The sequence below is a fragment of the Gloeophyllum trabeum genome, assembly GCF_000344685.1.
Source record: "Gloeophyllum trabeum ATCC 11539 unplaced genomic scaffold GLOTRscaffold_00012, whole genome shotgun sequence".
Lineage (NCBI taxonomy): Eukaryota > Fungi > Basidiomycota > Agaricomycetes > Gloeophyllales > Gloeophyllaceae > Gloeophyllum > Gloeophyllum trabeum.
The window spans coordinates 1,320,855-1,340,727 of NW_006920421.1; the positions used below are offsets into that span (position 1 = coordinate 1,320,855).

The 19,873-nt window shown below is 52.8% G+C and overlaps 8 protein-coding genes across 8 annotated transcripts; 3 read left to right on the forward strand and 5 right to left on the reverse strand.

The window, feature by feature from the left end:
- Positions 1–2,026: 2,026 nt before the first annotated feature.
- Positions 2,027–8,474, reverse strand: GLOTRDRAFT_80009 (multidrug resistance-associated ABC transporter). Its single transcript, XM_007870869.1, has 35 exons — positions 8,354–8,474; positions 8,229–8,305; positions 7,829–8,164; positions 7,593–7,763; positions 7,511–7,524; positions 7,385–7,441; positions 7,167–7,300; positions 7,052–7,073; positions 6,962–6,994; positions 6,873–6,902; positions 6,706–6,813; positions 6,540–6,646; positions 6,397–6,463; positions 6,268–6,336; positions 5,811–6,209; positions 5,708–5,758; positions 5,546–5,649; positions 5,387–5,487; positions 5,324–5,334; positions 5,033–5,269; positions 4,683–4,965; positions 4,497–4,632; positions 4,351–4,445; positions 4,223–4,293; positions 3,968–4,157; positions 3,871–3,914; positions 3,617–3,821; positions 3,253–3,482; positions 3,167–3,194; positions 3,082–3,112; positions 2,890–3,027; positions 2,707–2,840; positions 2,575–2,654; positions 2,408–2,522; positions 2,027–2,354 (listed from the first exon to the last, which is right to left on the reverse strand). Exons 1-35 carry the CDS (start codon positions 8,428–8,430, stop codon positions 2,161–2,163), a joined length of 4,179 nt encoding a protein of 1,392 aa, XP_007869060.1. The 5' UTR covers positions 8,431–8,474; the 3' UTR covers positions 2,027–2,160.
- A 400-nt stretch (positions 8,475–8,874) lies between these two features.
- GLOTRDRAFT_64595 (26S proteasome subunit P45) lies at positions 8,875–10,745 on the reverse strand. The gene is made up of 5 exons (XM_007870870.1): positions 10,629–10,745; positions 9,963–10,577; positions 9,403–9,905; positions 9,164–9,341; positions 8,875–9,108 (listed from the first exon to the last, which is right to left on the reverse strand). The coding sequence occupies exons 1-5, from the start codon at positions 10,629–10,631 to the stop codon at positions 9,061–9,063; spliced, it is 1,347 nt and encodes a 448-aa protein (XP_007869061.1). The 5' UTR covers positions 10,632–10,745; the 3' UTR covers positions 8,875–9,060.
- Positions 10,746–10,865: 120 nt separating this feature from the next.
- GLOTRDRAFT_46637 (uncharacterized protein) lies at positions 10,866–11,339 on the forward strand (the record flags this gene model as incomplete). The annotated part of the gene is made up of 3 exons (XM_007870499.1): positions 10,866–10,932; positions 10,991–11,207; positions 11,267–11,339. The coding sequence occupies 3 exons, from the start codon at positions 10,866–10,868 to the stop codon at positions 11,337–11,339; spliced, it is 357 nt and encodes a 118-aa protein (XP_007868690.1).
- Positions 11,340–11,636: 297 nt separating this feature from the next.
- Positions 11,637–12,178, forward strand: GLOTRDRAFT_46359 (Yip1 domain-containing protein; the record flags this gene model as incomplete). The annotated part of the gene is made up of 5 exons (XM_007870474.1): positions 11,637–11,705; positions 11,758–11,774; positions 11,826–11,962; positions 12,013–12,082; positions 12,136–12,178. Coding segments are annotated over 5 exons (336 nt in total), but the record flags the coding sequence as incomplete, so codon positions are not given.
- Positions 12,179–12,735: 557 nt separating this feature from the next.
- GLOTRDRAFT_13228 (uncharacterized protein) lies at positions 12,736–13,113 on the reverse strand (the record flags this gene model as incomplete). Its single annotated transcript, XM_007870460.1, has 1 exon — positions 12,736–13,113. A coding segment is annotated over one exon (378 nt), but the record flags the coding sequence as incomplete, so codon positions are not given.
- Positions 13,114–13,180: 67 nt separating this feature from the next.
- On the reverse strand, positions 13,181–14,740 carry GLOTRDRAFT_80018 (MFS general substrate transporter; the record flags this gene model as incomplete). The annotated part of the gene is made up of 5 exons (XM_007870871.1): positions 14,387–14,740; positions 14,250–14,329; positions 13,964–14,195; positions 13,739–13,908; positions 13,181–13,686 (listed from the first exon to the last, which is right to left on the reverse strand). Coding segments are annotated over exons 1-5 (1,221 nt in total), but the record flags the coding sequence as incomplete, so codon positions are not given.
- Positions 14,741–14,943: 203 nt separating this feature from the next.
- GLOTRDRAFT_117507 (Metallo-dependent phosphatase) lies at positions 14,944–16,569 on the forward strand (the record flags this gene model as incomplete). Its single annotated transcript, XM_007870872.1, has 6 exons — positions 14,944–15,002; positions 15,090–15,272; positions 15,323–15,438; positions 15,533–16,071; positions 16,129–16,174; positions 16,236–16,569. 6 exons carry the CDS (start codon positions 14,944–14,946, stop codon positions 16,421–16,423), a joined length of 1,131 nt encoding a protein of 376 aa, XP_007869063.1. The 3' UTR covers positions 16,424–16,569.
- Positions 16,570–19,002: 2,433 nt separating this feature from the next.
- Positions 19,003–19,716, reverse strand: GLOTRDRAFT_132044 (uncharacterized protein; the record flags this gene model as incomplete). The annotated part of the gene is made up of 1 exon (XM_007870873.1): positions 19,003–19,716. One exon carries the CDS (start codon positions 19,714–19,716, stop codon positions 19,003–19,005), a length of 714 nt encoding a protein of 237 aa, XP_007869064.1.
- Positions 19,717–19,873: the final 157 nt, after the last annotated feature.

The following is a 19,873-nucleotide window of genomic DNA, read 5'->3' on the forward strand; positions in this document are numbered from 1 at the left end:
GTTTCAGGTTTTCATACACCCTAGTATATATATCTAGTGTCTAGAATGACTTGTGGACTACAACGGGTGATTTTTGCTGTTTCCTAGAGGCCGGGGCAATAGTCCGGACATGAATATGACCTTGGCCGAGGCCGGTATTTTATCCGGACATAAAGGCGGGGGGCCGCCAGAAAAAGTCCGGACATGACAAAATCGAGTCTTGCACCGGCATCTATCGGTATTTTCAGGGGTCCTATTGTATGTCAATGTCAATGCATGATCCGCTACGCAATGCATATGATGCAGGTACGTGTCCTGGGTTACGGTCAAGATTAGCCTCCAACGTTGCACAACGGAGAGTACTATTAACAGGATGTCCAATAGACTCATCAGACTTTCTATTACAGCTGATCGCATAACGACGACGCACCCCGCATTTCTAAGTACTCCTGGTTGACGAATCAAAACCGTCAGATGCAACTGTTGTCGGTGCAAGCTGGGCGCTAACTCAGTTAGCGGGCTGTCGAGTCACTGGGCCTTCTTAGAAACATCTCACCATTATGGTTGTTCGTTACGGAGCGCCTCCGATCAACGTAAGTAAACGACGGATCCTGGTGTCGTGTTACTTGAGTCTTACATCCAAGGACTTCGGAAACTCAATGCACGAGTACCCGGAGAGATGTTCATCATCAACGTACAGCCACAAGGTGTGCGATGGCCAAGCGCTACAGTCTAATGTCCCTGTGCCGGGATGCATCGATGCAGCCCCATAGCTAAGCATACTAAGCGTGAAACTGGTTCAACACACGTCAATCCTTGTACATACATAGCTCGGCCGCTGAGCGCTGAATGTGTGTGTGTGCCGAGATCCCCACTCACGTCGGTCGCACCTGCTGAGGCTTACTAGAAGGCACAGCACTCGTCGACGCGTTCTCTGTCCCAAGGCAATATAACACTCGTGAGCTTCCTTTCTTTCTTTCTTCCAATATCATCACTGAATTTGAGCTTTTTTGCAAGCGGGAGAGGAGTGCATCAACGGATGTCTTCTAAAGCTGACGAAAGCTTCTATAAAGTGGATGACGGGTCTTGGGCTAGTCTTGTGTCCAGAGCCTTCGAAGATTCAGCAGACGATACTCGGAGGATGTTCCCGTTATCCTCTTTACGTCGCCCCGAGTGCTCTTCCCTTGGTGCTGAACGCATTGCAGGACCTTCTAACAGGTTCGATCGGGCTCTCGCCCACGTTTCTCTGTGGATTAGCGCCACGGTGTTCGTGGCCCCAATGACTGGTCGCCGTTCGTTGGAAATGAAGCTTTCCCGGAGTAATAGGTTTCTGGATCGTAGTCCTTGCTCTCTTCCAACATTTTGTCAGCATTTGCATGCATTGTTGCGAGTTGATCATCACGGCAAGCAGGGACGAGATCATATGGAAGGCGGCGACTTCTCCCGGAGGCACTCAACCTCATGAATCTGTCCGCAGCTGGCTTACGAGTTGGCCAACCCTCAGTTTCTTTGCTGTCAAAACCTTTATACACTGGGTCTGCAGCAAGGCGCTGGTCGTGCAGGACTTGGAGTTTCTTATGGCACCTGTACAGGTACGTAAGATATCCTGTGTTACAACGGTGACGGATCGAAACATCTCCCACGATATTCTGGCTCGCCATATTCTCCGTGGTCACGGCGCCACAGGAAGAACGGACTAGTCGGGCTACAGGAAGAATGGACTAGTCGGTCCATCAGGTCGGCACGCCTCTGAACTCGCTACGCGTAATCCAGACTCGCTGAGACGTCCCGCTTGTCTGTGCACGAGTGACACACCTTTACCCCATGCTACATGAACGTGCCGTGTGCTGCAGGCAGTGTACCTTCAGCAGAAACGTTGGCTTGTAGTTCAAGCCAGCATTGTGAGGTCTGGCTACGACAGCTTGCAGAGCGGGCACTTCACCTTGCGACATAACCGTCTCTTATGCGCTCGGCTCGTCTTTTGTCGAGTGACTTTTCAAACATACCCCCAGTGTGTAACTTATTACCGGAACACGACGGAGTTTATCATGAGTAGAGGCATGGGTGTATTCCAGTAATAAAATAAGAGCTCCTGAATGTAAGATGCGGGGTGTGAGCGGGGAGGAGTAGGGTAGCTAATAATGTAGTCTAGGAAGATGAGTACAAGGGCGTATGGGTGCGTCAGTCCTCTGTGGCGACCTGGGTCTCACTTGGTAGCAGAGCACTAGCCCTGATCCGTTCGATATCCTTCCTGGACAGATGTGCTTCGTCACATAAAGACCGGAAAATCGAGTCGGACTTATCGTAGAGGTTTAGAGGAGTATCGTATTCGGCCACCCGTCCCGAGTCCATGACAAGTATGCGGTCGTAGTACGCTAGGTGATATCATATCAGCGCCCGCGAATGCAGACAACGTCTCTCAACTTACCGATCGTGTTCAAGCGATGCGCTATGCAAAGTAAGGTCGAGTTGGAGAACTGAGTCTGAATCGTCTTCTGGACCTTCGCGTCTGTCTCCACGTCCACGCTACTGGTCGCTTCGTCCTGGAGTGCGAACGGGTCAGCAAATCGTGGAGACGGCTCGGTTACCACTCACCAATACTATTATACGACTGTTTTTGACGAGGGCTCGACAAAGTGCCAGGAGCTGTTTCTCGCCAGCACTGAAATTACCCCCTGGTGTCGAAATTTACGACCGTTATCTAGAGGTCTTAGAGACGATCCTCACCTTCATCGCTCACACGAGCATCCAGGCTGAATTTTGCCTCCGTAGCGGGATCAGCCGGTCCCTCTTGTGGAAGCAGCCAAGCTCGACGAAGGGCGGATATAATTTCCGCATCGGTACGGGTGTTTTCTGGATCACTATGATTGTGTTAAGAGGAAGTCAAAGATGGAGTAGGACGCGTCTTACAGATTCTCTCGTAAAGTTCCCAGGAACAGGGTATTAGCTTGCGGTACAAGCGCAAGTCGAGACCGAAGAGTACCCAAGCCAATATTGCGAATATCGTATCCGTCAATCTCTATGCTGCCTTTCTGAAGTTCCACAGTACTAAAAGAAGCTGTTAGTAGACATGGCGTGCGCCTTGAGATAGTCGATACTTACCGGAAAAGGGCCTGCAGTAGAGAACTCTTTCCTACAGTGTATATTAGTCAGAGGTGGCACTGGCCGCTTGTAGGAAGTCGATTACCGGCGCCAGTTCGTCCAACTATGCCAATCTAGCGCGACGGAGCACAATCATACACTTATTTCTCGTCCATTGTGAGAGACGCGCACCTTTTCACCGGGCTGCACTTCAAAGCTAACATCATGCAGAATGACAGGCAACCCTGGGCGATAGGCAAGGGCAACCTGCGAGAACTTTACGCGGCCGGCCTCTGGCCATGCGGGAGGTGGATCGCTTGACGTCGTGGCATATCCTTCCAAGGGCAACTCTGTATAAAACAAAAGGCGCTCCACCGCATTCATAGCCTGCTCCATTTGAGCGTAAGAAGAGACAATGGTGGCTGCAGATAGAAAGGGGGTTATGAGTCTTCAGAGTTCTGAAACCTCCGAGGTGGTGGCAAACGTACAGAGTAGCTGCGTGACTACGGAAATGATCAGATGCCGCGCGAAAGCAAATTTTGAGTAAAACACTGACTTGTCAGAGAATATGAGAGCACAACTCCGACTCTAGAGGGATTGACGCTGTGTCGGAAGCCTGCAGCGAATAGGCCTATGCCCAGGATCAAGAGATTTCCGAAAAAGTCTAGACGAGTCGCAAGCCAAAGTTGGATTACGATAGTCATATATAGGGCACGATTCTCCAAATCAAGGCCTTCATAAGCCTTCACAACGAAGTGCTCCTACGGGAAGGAGATAAACGGAGCAACTCTAGCAGCACATACAGCTCACCTGTCGTCGGTAGGCCCTGAGACTTGACAGGCCCGTGAGGCATTCTAGAGAAGGGAACTGATAAGATCAACAAGTGGAAGTTGCTATAGTCACTAACCTGTGTATGAGGCATACAACTGGGAGCGCATCAGGGAGTCTAGCCGCTTCGTCTCCACGGACGACCTGCGGTAATATATCGATACCACGTAGTAAAGAAATCCCAACGGTACGAATATAATCCCTAGATACGGGAAAGTATAGAACACCAGGCCCACCGTGCCAAGCACATTCATAGCGCTCGTCAGGAACTACACTAGTGGTCAGCTTCCTTCGCTTACCGTGGTGGACGGTGGAGATTTGGTTTGCTACGAACCGAGTAGGATACCATGGATACTTCGAAGTCAACGGTGTCTTGATCTTTTGCGAGCCTGGATATGATCCGCCCTTTGGGGATATCCTGGCTCAGCGAAGGGGGTTTTCAATGGTGAAGAATGAACGTACCCATTGGGGTGGTGTCGAAAAAGGAGACAGGCGACCGCAAGACATGCATCAAAGCTGCCTGAAACATCGCCAAACTAGCGGACAATCCTGCCAAACTAATGATGATTTTGTTCATTGTCATGTTTTTCGAGACACGCGACACGTACGTGAACGTCAAGTTGCTCACGAGCGCAAAGACGGCTTGTGCGACTCCAAGCCCAGCATAGACGCCAATGTATTGGCCCTGGTGGAAGCCCTTTATACTCCCGGCGGTCCAGAAACCCAGAAATAGGTTATTCGATACTATGGATTGGTTAAAAACACATTTGCTGACTCAAGGCTGAGTAACTCACCAGTGGCCCCTTGTTCCAACACAAGAAGGACGACAATTGCGAAGGCCCACAGAAGTCCTCCGACATAATGGAAATACTTTTTATACGTCTCCAACCCCACGGCACCGGTGACTCTTTCTTCCTCCTGCATAAGAATATCTCTCGCTTCGTCTACTTTCGGGAGGGCACCTTCTTGTGGTTTCTCCATACGCTTCTTCTTCACTGTCGTCTGAATGCCAAGATCGTCGGTATTACCAAACTCTTCCATAATGTGAGAGAACAGCACGCTATTGCTCGATAGGTCCTATCGGCGACAACGAGAGAGCGAACTGAGACTGACAGCATCATAAAGAGGCTGAAGACGACCCTACCTCGAACCTCCCTTGCTCACGGATAACACCATGATCCAGAACGTATATGTAGTCGGCCTTGTCAAGCACATGCAAAGCATGGGTAACGAGGACACGGGTGCTATTGGCGAGCGGACCCTTGATGAGGCAGTTGTCGAGAATTGACTTGCCTACCCACGCGTCTACCGCGCTGAGGACGTCATCTAGTAGAACTATATCCGGACGCGCATAGGCTGCCCTAGCAAGCGAAATACGGGCCTACGATGACGAAGATTACTTTCACATTTGCGCGTCCCAGAAGTGATAAGTTACCTTCTGTCCGCCTATCCGAAACCATTCAGCACAGCACACGTGAGCACTCAACGGAAGACGCACCGCTCAAGTTGATACCCTTCTCCCCAATCTCAGTGTACTGGCCGTGGGGAAGCAGCTTCAGGTCGGGTTCCAGGCAGCAAGCGCGGATAACTTCTTGGAACCTGCAGAAACGAGAGAACGGTCAGACCAGGCCACACATATCAGTGAGATTGGATGTACCAAACATCGTCCTCAGGTTGACCAAATACTATGTTCTCCTTCAGCGTCGCGTTCATGATCCAAGGGGCTTGGGGAGCATATGCGACGGATCCTCCGAAAATCACCTAGAACACAAAAACGGGACTCTTCAGCGTACCGAGCGGCACCGACGCATTCTCTCACGTTTCCCTTAGTCCTTCTCATTTCGCCGAGCATAGCTTGAAGTAAGGAAGTCTGGGTAACGAGAGGTTATAACCCGAAGGGCCCAAATGGTTGATATACGAACCTTTCCGGATCCAATCTGACCTACAACAGCGACGAATTGGCCGCGAGGGATCTTCACCTTCAAATCTTTGAGCTCAAATGGAGTCTCCGTGTCTTCAGCATCTGCTTCGGATGCCGCGGGTGCTGAGGTGGGTAACACAGCGCCCTCTCGTTTCTTGTTCTTTTTCTTCCCGCCTTGCTTAGTGGCGTCAGCCTTGACGTTGTCTGGGTTTAACTTGGCTGCGCGCTCCCAGGTGAAATCTCCCTCGATGCTTATAGCCTCCTTCCTATCCAGGTCGACTTCGTACGGGTCCTGCAACTCCTCCGCGAGCAGAAATTTTGAAATGCGTTCGAGGGCTACTATTGCTTGTGTGGCTTGTGAAACGACTATAGGCAACACGGTCAGAGGCGCTCGGATCATCTGTATTAAATATGATTTGGTCAGTCGGGTCTCCCTTCGGCGGAGAACGGCTACGCACGTTGAACCATTGCAGGGAACTGAAAATGATCGCGACGTTAAGACTATGACTGGTCAGAGCGTATGTGATCTTAGGGAAGTTCGTTCAGACATAAGTGTGATGATATGGGCCGTGTATCGAGTAACTCACAAAGGACAGAATCACGGCCAGCAGTGGGACAAAGCTACTCAGTGCTATCATCACGGAGAGCGCCCATCTATCATTCACACACGAGGAAACCAAAACGGGGTAAGTTCTCGTCTTGTAGCAGCAGAAAGACGCATTCAACTCACGCTCCCATACGAAGGCGGCTAATCTCGCCCGCCCTCAATTTGGCTATTTTGTGGCCATAGAACGTCTCCCACGCGTACAACTTAACGAGTCGGATGCCCTGCAGCACCTTCATCGCAAATATATGGGTAAAATGCGCCACAATGGAGGGTAAGGAGAAGGCGATACCTCGCTCGTCAACCGTATCCGTTGGTCAGTGATCGCCAGCCCTTTCCTGCGAGCTATCATCAAGATCGCAACCAAAATGCCCTGGACTGGGGCACCGAAGATGAATACCTAAGTAAAAATGTATTTAGAATCCATTCACGCGGTGTGAGGGCAGGACATGGACATACACCTAGGCCGACCAGCGCGGAATAACCAAGCTGTGGGATATGACTTACGATTCAGAGCTTATTGCTTCGCAAAAAGATTAAGGACTGACATTGTATATCAGGAGCGCAAGCCCTACTATAATCTGTCGGAATCGATAGAGTTAACTAACCTCCTCCAATACTCCGCAGACACGACTGACCTGGATAGGCGCTATCCAAAGCCTGAAGGGATCTCGTCAATACCGTACCGAGCAACAAATAATGGAGCCTCGTAGCCCTAGGAGAAACATGTGAAGAAATGTATATGCAACGTACTCGTGCGCATATAGGCCGACATTATCCAAACTCCCTGCATCACTACTGATCATGGTCGTTATCTGTCCTACACTATGCTCGGCTCTGCCTCGCCCAGAAAGCCGGAGAGATTTGCGGAATAACATCCCAATGACCTGGAGAGCCGTGCCCGGATATGAGAGATGAGTGTTTATGTCAGAAATAAAGTATGTGCGACCAATCGCTCTGTCAGCACTGACCGCTGTTCGGACCATCTGCCCAGTAGTCATACCTCTCAACATGTAATGTGTAGTCATCTAGTGTCCTGTTCGTATGAACGCCCGCGGCGCAGCACAAGACAATCCTAAGAAGGGAGCTGCACTCACCAAACTGCTAGCCTCTGTCAGCAAGCAGAGAATCAATATTATTGACTTCACATACATATACAGCGCCGATATATCCGCTTACCTTGCATGGCAAATATAGCGAAGGCTAAGCCAATGCCGTATCCTATACCTCTAACCTGGCCCAGTCCTGCTGCCTCCCGCTCCTCGGGAGTCAGGCGAAAGGCATAGTAGGAGTTAGTCAAGTAGGTAAGAAGGAGCTTCGTTACGAGGGGCGTCGTGATATTGAGGGTCTCTGTGTCGAGATCTCATCCGCGTTAATAACTGAAGCTACGGGTGCATGTATTACGCGAGACGTACCTGCACAGAGCTTCAGGATACCCGCTGACCACCACCTGTAAAAGAAGGAGTTGTTGAGTGCTTTGAGCAAGCTCTCGTCGTACGTCTCCTTCCGGGGGCTTTTGTCGTCGCTTGCTTCATGATTACCACCCTCGACCTTTACCGCGTCCACAGTAGCTTTAGAGTCACGTTTTTCTGACTCCAGCGTCTGTACCCCATCCGAGGGGGGTGCGTCGTTGACAGATGAGCCGCGCAGAGAAGGTGGCCTCTTCTCTGGCGAGCACCGCTCATAAAAATTGCGCTCGACTTCGTGAGACAAGTGTGCGGTTAACCTAGAATCTGGCAACTGCCAGAGATCTAAAACACACCGGTCAAATGTGAGTATCAGGTATGAAAAATTAGATAATAATGCTTGTAACACCTTCTTTCTCGAGTGGTCGAGAAAAGCCAACTTTCAGGAGCGGGCTCACCCAGCTAAAGATCAGACGAGAAAGTATACTGCGCAGGATTGAGAACCAAGTAGGCTGACAGAATTCCTGGACTCACGACGCCCGTGCCTCAGGCAAGACAGTACCTCCTCCGAAAGCGGGGGGAGCTGGAGGCGGATGTAGCGGATTGTACATCCCTATCCTAACGACGGGCTAACTGCCACAGGGATGGAGTCGTGCTGCGACGGTCAACGACTGGATGCCCACTTTATCAGTATATAAATCTGTTCATGACCTATGCATACACGCAACGTAACGGCTGCGGCTCAGGAAACTTAAGCGCCGGCGTCCCAGCCAATTGGCAGCACTGCGCCCAGGTATCCAACGTTGATCGATCGTTGATCCGACGGCATCCTTGTACGCTTGCAATCTCGTATACCGCAATACATAGCCACACGACTGGCAGTCTCTGACAGGTAGGATCACTGAACTTTTCCGGAGGCCTTCGCCTTGTTTGATGAACAGACCACCAGCTACAACGTCAACGTTAAAACACGTCGAGTTTGCAAGCGAAAATCATTCAAACTACTAGTATGTAGGATGGATATGACAACTTCACTACATAGTACTGCATCTGGTATAAACAAGGCTAGTGACGTCGTATGGTTTGCAGAGCCTGAATCTACTTTTCCTGACAACAGAGTATCTTCGCCCGGCACACATAGCATGTGTATTTGTATTACTCAGGCCTTAGCCTCGAGAGGCAAAACTGCAGTGCAAAAGGCGTACTTCCAAAGTCGTACAGCATGTATAATAACGAGCCAACTATAGATACAACCCTTCCGGCAACCCCTCGTTCTTCCTGTAAAGGACCTGGAACGAAGACGTGAATAAACGGGTGTAGGAGCGAGCAACGACGGGTACGCACCCTCTCTCTTGCTGCGGAGAAATCGGCCTTCGTCACCCGCATTCGTCGTTCTCTTAGCGCTAGCAACCCGGCTTCGGTACACACGGCCTTGATGTCCGCGCCAGAAAGATCGTCTTTTGCCGTTACGAACTCCTCGAGATCGACATCCTCTGCAAGGCTCATCCGTGACGTATGCAATCTGTGACGAGCAATATAAGGTCAGCCACGGCCCGGAAGCAGATTGCGCAAGGTAAAAGTACCTGAAAATGTGCCGTTTCGTCTTAATATCGGGCAATGGGAACTCGATCTTCCTGTCGATACGACCTGGTCGGATGAGGGCAGGATCCAGGGATTCAATCTTGTTGGTGGCCATGATAACCTTGACATCCCCACGAGTGTCGAAACCATCCAGTTGATTGAGGAGCTCCAACATGGTACGTTGAATTTCTCGTTCACCGCCAGACGTCGAGTCGTACCGTTTCGTACCAATGGCATCGATCTCGTCGATGAAGACGATGCTGGGCGCATGTTCCTCCGCTACCCGGAAGAGCTCGCGCACAAGTTTGGGACCGTCTCCAAGGTACTTCTGGATCAACTCCGAGCCAACCACGCGTAGGAAGGTCGCGGATGTTTGGTTTGCCACTGCTTTTGCGAGGAGAGTCTTCCCTGTTCCCGGCACGCCGTACAGAATCACACCCTTCGGTGGCTTGATACCCATCTCTTCATACAGTTCCGGATGCGTCAAGGGAAGCTCGACAGATTCCTACACAATAATTGTGTAAGCCTTCGTTTACAGAAACACGGATGTCTTTCTTCTCACCTTGATTTCTTGAATCTGTTGCTCCAACCCACCGATATCCGCGTAGCTCTCAGTGGGAGCCTTGTCCAGCTTCATGACGCTGACCATGGGATCCGCATCGTCCTGCAATACGCCAATAATCGACTGCGTCTTATGGTGCAGCAAGACCTGGCAGCCGGGCTCCAACAGGTCCTTGTCGACAAAGGACATGATGGAAACGTAGAATTCGGGTCCTGATGCGGTGCTGATGATAGCGTGGTCATCGTCAATGATCTCCTCCAAGCTCCCAACGGCCATGGGGCTGCCCCGCAGGTCGTCCACCTTCGACCGCTCCTCTTCGTTCCTCTCATCCCGAGTTGCTTCGGGCTTCAGACGTTCCTGGTTCTGTACAAACTCTTCCTCGAGAAGTAGGTAGTCCTTGATGCGCTCCATCTTGAGCAGCCGTAGGCGACACCGGGTGGTGGGATAAACGGCGGGCAGCTTAGATGCAGCGTCCGGTCCGCGCTTCTTCTTCTTGCCGACGCGGGTAGGCAGGGGAGGCTCCCATTTCTTCTTCTCCTCCTTCTTCTCTTTGTTGTTCTGGTTGTCGCTGGGACTGTTGCCTCCTGGAGGAGGAAGGCCAGAGGCTGCGTTACCCTGCAAGTCTGATTAAGCACATGGATGGTTCCCCTTGAGATCGAGACCCACCATTACAAAGAATGCTGTATTCTTCTAGACGCACACCAAACGATTCGTAGACTAAGTGTCAAGGCTTTAACTGAGGACAAGACGAGCAGAACGACGTGAATGGCGGTGGGATGAATACACACTCGACGCGACGCGTCATTGCGACTACTTTCGAATTCGACCTCCGACACTATTCGTGGGAAGACACGCCTAATAGAGCGTACGCGCCTGGCTTCGGACAGCAAACACACGTCTGCAATGGATATCGAGCACAACGTCACGGCCTCTACACCCCTCACGTCGACATCCCAATTTATACAGGCCGGTGAGTGATATGCCTTGGACCGTATTACAGAATGTTCTAACGTCTCCCGTTTACACAGACGACGACGACCTGGACGAGGATGACATCCCCGCATTCACGCACCCGTCCATTCAGCCGGCGTCTCCGAGTCCCGACAAAGGCAAGGCGAGGGCACCCGAGCAGCTCGCGCCGCCCTCTGGCTCAGTCCCCTCGGTGTCCGGGAATATCGGTAGCTCGAGTGGTGGAGGGGTGAAGCCTTCTCGGCAGACTGTTGGCGGTGTGCAGGTCGAAACGCGGTATGTATTTATAGTAGTCTACCCTCCTTGTCACGTACTTAGTAGTGTGCGCAATATAGATATACTGGGGCGGATACGCTGGATGAGCCCGTGACGGCGACCATTGTACGCTGCTCTTCTTTCAGTCCCTGAGATTGCGCTCCCAACACGATGCTTCAGGCCAGAGACTTGTTATCCATATATTCCAAGCTCGTGCAAGTATTATACCCCCGCAGGAGCGGTGCTGCTCGAGAAGTGCTAAGGTGTGCGGCCTGGCATGTTGGCCAACTGATCTAGCACTTACCACCTAATACAGAGACTGGGATTTATGGGGCCCATTAATACTGTGCCTGTTGTTAGCAATCATGCTTAGTATCAACGTTCGCGCATTTCATAAGTTTGCACCTCCTCGTATGTCTGATTCTGGGATAGGCACCGGCATCCCAATCTCTAGGAGTGTTCACGAGTGTCATCGTAATCGTTTCGGTCGGCTCCCTAATCGTAACAGTTCAAGCCAAGGTCAGAATCTCATTTACCCTCTCCTATGAATGAACACTAACTTCTTCCTTAGCTTCTCGGTGGCCGGGTGTGAGATCGATTCACAGTGATCTGGGTCACGTTCCTGAGGATACATTTTAGATCGTTCTTCCAAGGTCTATGTGCCCTCGGGTATTGCATAGCACCCCTCGACATCGCCGCTCTCGTGGCTACCTTCGTGCATATCATATGGGTTCGTGCACCTGTAGCTCTCGCAGCGTGGGCGTGGTGCATATGGGGTGAGTGATCCCGTCAAATTATGCGGATATCGTTGACGTCCAAGGAAAAGCATCCATCAATTTCTTCGATGGCGCCAAAATCGAGCAGCAGAGAATACTCCTGGCTGTCTATCCTTTATTGTGAGCGTCGTGCAAGGCATTTTTCTCAGAACTGAAGCTGACCTGGACGGTAGACTGTTTTACTTTATTCTGGCATGGATGATACTCATCCAATAGTCAAATGAGGCTTGTTAATGGAATGGACTTGCGCTTCCATCGGATCCGGGTCTGCTGAGACTTCTCTCTTCGTTCCGTCAATCGAGGTGTCCATAGCTTTATCATGTGCAGGCTTCAGCCTTTGAATTATCTCCTCGGTGCGAGCTACAGGGCTGGATGAAGCAACTCGGCGACTCGTTGCCTGCGGAGAAACTGAGAGGCTAACCCTAACCTGACCTCCCCATCGAACTGCACAGTCATTCCGGTTCATTGGTTGATCCGAATATGCAAGATGGTCTCATCTGCTCGTGAGATGAATGTATGTTATTACACTCTCACGTTCTCGATGCAACTAAGCCCTGAGCTAGCTCAGCCAGTCAGCGTCCTCAATGAATAAATAACACATTGACGACAGGCCCGTGAGGCCAGCGGGCACTATGCGTACAACTATTACAACAATAAATAATCATCAGGTCGAGCCCGTGATACTATGATTGTCCATTCGAATGTCGTGACTCAACATCTTGAAGTGCGATGGGTTTCTCGGTGGCGGGAGCTTCGTCCTTTGCCGGGAGCGGTGGCATGACATGTTTCAGGCCAAAGCTCGCGACGATGCCGATCGAGAACCACGCCGCGATGATAATAAACACCAAAGAGTAGCCGGAGTTGTACGCCTGGCGCACGACCGCCTGGAGCTGCGGCGTGAGGGTGGGGACGATGTCCGAGGGCGCCTCCGTGATCTGCTGGCGCACGCCCGAGTCGGGGAACGCGCTGGTGAGCTTCGACTCGACGCGCGCGTTGAGGACGGCCGTGGAGATCGCGAGGCCGATGAGCCCGCCGAGCGTGCGCGAGAACGCCTGGAAGCCCGTCGCGACGCCGAGGTCCGCGGGGCGCACGCTCATCTGGATGATGATCGTCGACACGGTGATGGTGATGCCGAGCGAGAGCCCGAGGATGACCTCGTACCCGTAGAGGTGCGGGTAGCTCGTGCTCGCGCCGCCGACCGCGCCCGCGCCGCCCTTGAGCGTCGAGATGAGGCCGGCGCCGACGGGCGCGAGCGCGGCGGAGATCCAGAGGAGCGGGCGGTACGAGCGCGTCTTGACGATCATGACGGCGGCGAAGGGGCTGATGAGCCCGACGGGCACGAGGATGGGGAGCATCGCGACGCCGGCGCGCATGGGGCTGCGCCCGTCGACGACCTGCAGGCGCTGCGGGAGGTCGACGTTGATGGAGAAGAAGGCGCAGCCGAGCGCGAGCGTGTACGCGATCATGAGCAGGAAGTTGGGGTTCTCGGGCGGGATGTAGGACTTGGCGCCGCTCGCGGGATCCGTGCGGTCGGCGAGGTTCACGACGTGTGCGCTCGCGGGCTCGGGCTTGTAGCGGAACGTGAAGAGGCGCAGGGGCAGGACGGGCTCCTTTACTCTGAGTTCGACGAAGATGAATGCGGGGATGATCAACACGGATATGATCAAAGGGGTCAACACTGTGGCGGACACCCAAGGGTAGCCGGGAGTTCCTCCAATTTGCAGCTGTTGTGGGGTCGCATCAGCAGGTGTGCGGGAGCAACCAAGGGAGACTTACCGAGAGAGCAAGCAAAAGGGACGAGGCCAAGAGAAGGAAGGCTCCAATCCAGTCCACGCGAGTCTTGAGGTCAGAGAACTGGATGGTCGTCTGCTTGGGATAGGTGAGGAACGCCAGGACCAAAACCGCTGCAATGAGACCCAGTGGTAAGTTGATGTAGAAGATCCAGCCTGTATCAGCCACGAGTGAGTCTGTGATCGCTTCCGCCTGTACAGTCTGGCTTACCCCAGTGAATGTGCTGGACAATAGCACCACCGATCAAGGGACCAGCTACACTACTTAGAGCGTAACTTGCACCGAGAACGCTAGTGTACTTGGCAACATCTTCGCGAGGAACCATGGTGGATATGGTCGTCAACACGCCAGAGTAGATCGCAGACCCGCCGATGCCCTGGAGCGCGCGGAACACGATGAGCTGAATGATGCTCTTTGCTCCGCCGCATGCGCCAGAGAATGCCTAGGAAGAGGGGGTCAGTCCATTGGCGTATAAAAAGTCGTCCACGCGACTGACCATGAACCATAATATAGAGGATACTAAAACGATTTTACGGCCAATTATGTCTGTCAGCTTGGAAACAACAGGGAGGAAGGCTGCCGGGTGGTCGTCAGTTGGGCGGTTATTTCAGCGTCGCAGCGGGAAAGACAGACCTGTGTAGGTCAGAATATAGGCCGTGACCACCCAACTCGTCTCCTCGAAATTATTGAATTCAGCACCGATTTTAGGAAGAGCAACGGCAACTATGGTAGAGTCTAAGGCTGATAGAAACATGGAAAGGGCGAGGGCAAAGGCCACGATGGCGCGCCGATTAGCGGGAACGTAGTAATCGGCGTCCTTGTGTTCGTCCTTGGAGTCGGCCATCGTGTTGTCGTTCGACCTCGCCATGAAGGAGGGATGAAAGGGGGGAGGAGCGGAAAGAGAAGATATAGTAAGGGTCGGACCGCAGAGTCGCGGCTATTACCTACGAGTGGCAGCTGCGGGGAGGGACCCTTCCATTCTGGCGCCAAACAAATGGCGTACGGGCGAGCGTCTCCCAGGCTGCCAACGAGCGGACAAGGGGCGGCCGCATCATGGCCACATCAACTGATGGCGCCGTCTGTGGCCACCGCCCTGATCGGGCTTCGGGAACTCCCGACGCGTGGCGGTGCACACCACGTGTCGGTGTTGTCCCCGGTCCAGCGCGTCGATGGCGGGCTATAATATTAACATGCCCAGGGCGCTGCTGCTCTCGCTCTTGCCGGCGCTGCTCGCGGCCTACCTGGCCTGGTGTCTGCCGGGCCAGATAAACATCAAAAATATTCAGCATGCATTTTCGTTCGACAAGCCGCCCGGCACCGCCGTCCCCTCCGCTAGCCGTGCGGAGGGCGATGCATCGAAGCCGACGCCCTTCGTGCGGCGCATCATAGCCGTCGGCGACCTCCACGGCGACATTGGCAATGCGCAGAAGGTCCTGCGAATGGCCCAAGTCATTGACGCCAACGGCGACTGGAGCGGCGACGTCGACTTTTTCGTGCAGACTGGGGACATTATCGACCGGTCAGTCTTTACGCGCATACACCCACGTTCTGAATGTCACTCGGCTACAGAGGGGATGACACGATTAAACTGTATGCGTTGATGGATAAACTGCGCGAACAAGCGCCAGCAAAGGGTGGCCAGGTCCTGTCGCACCTCGGGAACCACGAATGGATGAACGCAATAGGTACGCCGTTCCTCCTCAGCCTGCATGTCTACTCAGCATCTCCCTAGGCGACTGGCGGTGAGTGCAACCGCGATGCTCGCATCAAACATCTAAGATGTTTCGTCCAGCTACGTCTATGGGACCGAAATCGCTACCTTCGGCGGCGTCGAAGAGCGCCAGAAAACAATCACGACCGGCTGGATAGGCAAAGCCTGGGCAGCCAATTACACCACCGCGTCTCGGCTGCCGCTACACCCCTCCCTCGGCCCACCCAACACCGACTACCCCCCACCCTCCTCATCCTCATCCTCCGCTCCCCTCTCGCACGCCGCCATCTCCTTCGTGCACGGCGGGCTCGCGCCGAGCTACCCGGCGCTCACGCCCTTCCCCTCGCACATCAACGCCCTCTCGCGCTCGCTCCTCGCAAAGCTCCAGGCGCGCCGCCCCTTCCCGCCGCCGCACCCCCCGCACCCGTACCCCGGCCTGCCCGCGGACGCGACGCCCGCGGAGGAGCGCCTCTACGGCACGGACGGCCCGCTGTGGTACCGCGGGTGGGCGCTCGATAGCGAGGAGGCCGTCTGCAAAGCGGTGGACGACGTCCTCCGCCGCACGGGCACGCGCAGGATGGTCATGGGGCACACGCCGGATTTCGACGTACGCTTGTGCTGTGGTTTCGCTCCCACTGAACTGACGCTGACTGGCGTAACCTAGAGAATCGTGTCGAGGTGTAACGGCAAGATACTCATAATAGACACCGGTAAGCCCGGGCCCGTGCGTTCCTCGTCCCGCGAGTGTATTGCTGAGGTCAAATTACCTAGGGATATCCCATGCGTATGGGGGCGTGCTATCGGCGCTGTCGATCGTGTACTCGCTCACGCCGGTCGACGCGGGCCCGGATTCGAGTTTGAAGACGTGGGTGGAGAAGGAGGTCGTCACGGCGCTGTATATGGACAGGCAGGAGGTCCTAGCGGAGGATATGAGGACTGTCGTCGGGAATATAGTCTGAGCTGGGTTGTTTGCGACATCCCTTACGTTCGAGCACATTTCATTGCCTGTCGAGCGCCAATGTTACTGTATAGATCTGGACTGTGTTTCCTCTCGAATGCAGGCTGCCCGAACGCTGAGGCTGCCAGACATGTCTTTATGTCCCGGATGCTATGCCGTTGATAGGCTGCATACGGATCTCCACGCTACGTCGGAAACCAAATACATACTTACCCAGGGATCAGATCGATCCCTGTCCATCACAACTGCATTCATTCCGAGTCTCACAATGCATGCATACGAATTAATACACACACCCTGGACCGCCGGAACACCCGGGTGGCCTAAAAGTGCTGACACAACGGAGGAGCGAAGCGTGGTTGGATGAAATGGCCGATTTCGCGGAACTCGGGAGGTAAACAGACATGCGGCTTCTGTGAGGCCCGCTGGAGGAGCGGACAAGCTCACCCCTAGGCGCTTGCGATAAGGTGTGAGCGAAGGTAAAGCTGCAACGCAGGCAACATGTACGCCTCGTAATGAGCGCTCCGAGGTGCAGGATATTGTACATCGCAGATTGCGCAGCGCGTAAGGTGGGATGCTCCCGCTGAACGGTGGCGAGAAGGTCCGCGTCCGAGGAACTCCGTGAAGAGGAGAGGAGACGCAAGCGAGGTGGGCGTTTGTGGTGACTGGGATGTCTGGACCTACAGAGGTGCGGAACAGAACTTCCTGCGAGAAGACGTTTACGTCTCTTGTATGCCCTGACGATACAAAGCGCAGCAGATTTGTGCCTTGGTGTGCCTCGGAACGGGGACGGGCATGCGAAATATGTAGATCAGCGATAGCTTGATGAGAATGAGGTCGGAAGCAGATCCAAGAGGAAGCAGATCGTGGTATGAGGCCTACGCTGACGCGTCCTTATAGGCCCTACTCCTTTCAGTGATTACTTGACTGCGTAGAACGCGAGGACGGATACTACATGCACAATCCGGCGAACAATGGGCGAGAATCCACTGGAGTCGCGGTCCGCTCTCGTACCTGGATGAACAGACACGAGCTGGAGAAGCGAATGTGCGTCAGAATCCGTGAACGACGAGGCGTCGTACGTGAGCCTGGAGATCTAGTGGGGGGACCAGGTAATAGTGATCTTGAGAATATTAACTTTGGCTAGCTCTGCTGCTGGCAACAAGTGCTCCAGAGGGAGATGTACCACAGTTACAACGTGCGCCCTACCAGAAAGACGGGTGGTGAAAGGGCGACAGTGAGGTTCAAATACTGTAGTACTCCGCCCGCGAAGTGAAACATTCTATACCTCCGATCTCGAAGCGGTCAGTTGTGTCTTTCCTATCCGCGCTGAGCCTGAAAGCCAGAAGCACGGCAAGCATGTCCGACTGAACTATAGTCGAGTCCCTCTTAACCCATAGTGGTCGGTGGAAGCCGAAAGCTATGGGTTTTCAGGGAATTTGAGCTATTTTTATCCTGATTAGGCACATATGTATGAGAGCACATTTACAATGTTTGAATTGATTTTAGTCGAGAAACTCATTCATTCCAACAGAAAACAGTGCGCCTATGGCGATATGTACCCATTTCCAGCGAGATGGATGGCACGGAACATGCCGGGATGACCCTCGGCAGGCTCTCCCGTGTCACGCTCCGCGCCATTGTCACAGTATGTCACACTCTTATAACCCATACACAGCCGGACGCTTTGGTTGAAAATATTTGAATACCCCTTGAAGTCAAAACGTCAAATCACACTAGTCAGAATTTGTGACATTTTTTTGTTTTAAAAAAGCGACAAACTGACTTCTTGTGCAAAGATTTGATTGGGGAAAGTCAAAAATTGTTAAGAACAAATGCACGTGATCTGCTCGTGACTACCACGTCATCCGTGGTTCATGGGGGTGGGCAACGCCGCGTCGAAATGCGTATGCTTATGTAAGCAATTGGTGGCGCAAAAGTGACCAATGCTGCTCCTGTTGCCCATACACAATCACCTCACTCTTCTGAGGTCTAAGCAGGCACTAATGAGTGTATATAACATAGTCATATCCAAAGGTAAGCCTATGATTAAATGTCAGAACTAATAAAATGACAGAACTCCCGGGCATTCGCCCTAGTCACATCACTGTCACACCGCATCTCGCGCCAAATCACTTTTCTTCAGTCGACTACCGTGGACACTGTGCTGGCTCGTAGACTCACTTTCATGTCTAGCTTCAAACATGAGAAGTGCTCTATCAAGTAAGCTCTTGTGCGTGTTCAACCCAGATTGTCCATTGGGTAACTTTTTTTACACTATTTATTTAACTATCAGCAATTTCCCAAAAATTCACTGAACACGCACTAGTAATGATCTTTTTGTGCAAATCTGTGACTTAAATCTGCTTGAAAAGGCAATAGCGGGGGCACAACGTTGTCCGACAGCAGTTGGTCACTGCCAAATCGCGTTTAAGCCTGAGCCAAATATGTACAAATAGTACGCATTCAGACGCGGCGTTGCCCACCCCCATGGTTCAGCCGTCCTCGGGCTCACATTCCGTTTGCTCCCGGTCCCTTGGTACTGTATTGTATATCATACTATGTAATAATGCAAGGATTTTATTGTTCTATCTGTTGCTGCATACACCCTGAAGTTTCTAGATATATGTATGGCCGAAGTAACTCATCAGCGTCATGTTCAGACCGCTGGTCAGAGGCTTCAGGAGCGACTGGCTCATGTGAAGCACCCGGGGATTGAGCAGGAGGGTCGCGAGGTGGAGGGGCAGAGCTAGGTCCGGGAACCTGTTGCTTCTGCTTGGACTGGTGAGGTATGCAAGATGTCTTAGATTTTTCGCCAACTAAGTCCTTCCACTTCTTGTCTGACTCAATCTTGCGATAGGTTTCTACGGGATTCCACGGTTCACCGTAGATATTACCCAGGCGAGTTACTGGTTTCCTTTCTCTCACCGGTCTCCGCAGCTCATCTTGTTGCGCAGGATCCCCCGGAGGTGGAGAAGGCGGGTTCTCAGGCTCTCGCACCTCAGGCTGCGCAGGTTTGTCGTCACGATCCTGGCCTGGCCCCTTTTGGGATTTAGGAGGAGGACATGAGTCTGGCTCATCGTCATCGGTGATCCAGTCATCATCAGAATTTTCTGGTTGACTGTCAGCTGGTTTAGGCGCACTTTGTAGCCTAGTGCTTGCCCATCGCTTTGTATTAGGGCATTTAGGGAATATAGCTTCGTCAAACAGTGCAGTAGGCTGAGTGACTATACTATTATTGGCGCGCATGAACTTGAAGCCATGGCCACCATCTGCGACACCAATGTAAGTCATCAGCTCAGCTTTAGGCGATAACTTATTGGGTCTGGTTTCCTTTGGCAGGTAGACATACGCTCCGCATCCAAAGACACGTAAGTGCTTGATGTCAGGTGCTTCCTTGTTCAGGACCTCATAAGGAGTCTGCCATTGATGGCGCTTCAAAGGGGTCCGG

Coding starts and splice junctions, on each gene's coding strand:
- GLOTRDRAFT_80009 (XM_007870869.1), bottom strand. CDS start 8,430: ATGTACAATCCGCTACATCCGCCTCCAGCTCCCCCCGCTTTCGGAGGA. Junction 7,301..7,384: donor GGCAGATGGTCCGAACAGCG/GTCAGTGCTGAC, acceptor ACGGCTCTCCAG/GTCATTGGGATGTTATTCCG. Junction 5,650..5,707: donor TGAGAAGGACTAAGGGAAAC/GTGAGAGAATGC, acceptor TTTGTGTTCTAG/GTGATTTTCGGAGGATCCGT.
- GLOTRDRAFT_64595 (XM_007870870.1), bottom strand. Junction 9,342..9,402: donor ACGAAACGGCACATTTTCAG/GTACTTTTACCT, acceptor TGCTCGTCACAG/ATTGCATACGTCACGGATGA. Junction 9,109..9,163: donor TCTCCGCAGCAAGAGAGAGG/GTGCGTACCCGT, acceptor TCTTCGTTCCAG/GTCCTTTACAGGAAGAACGA.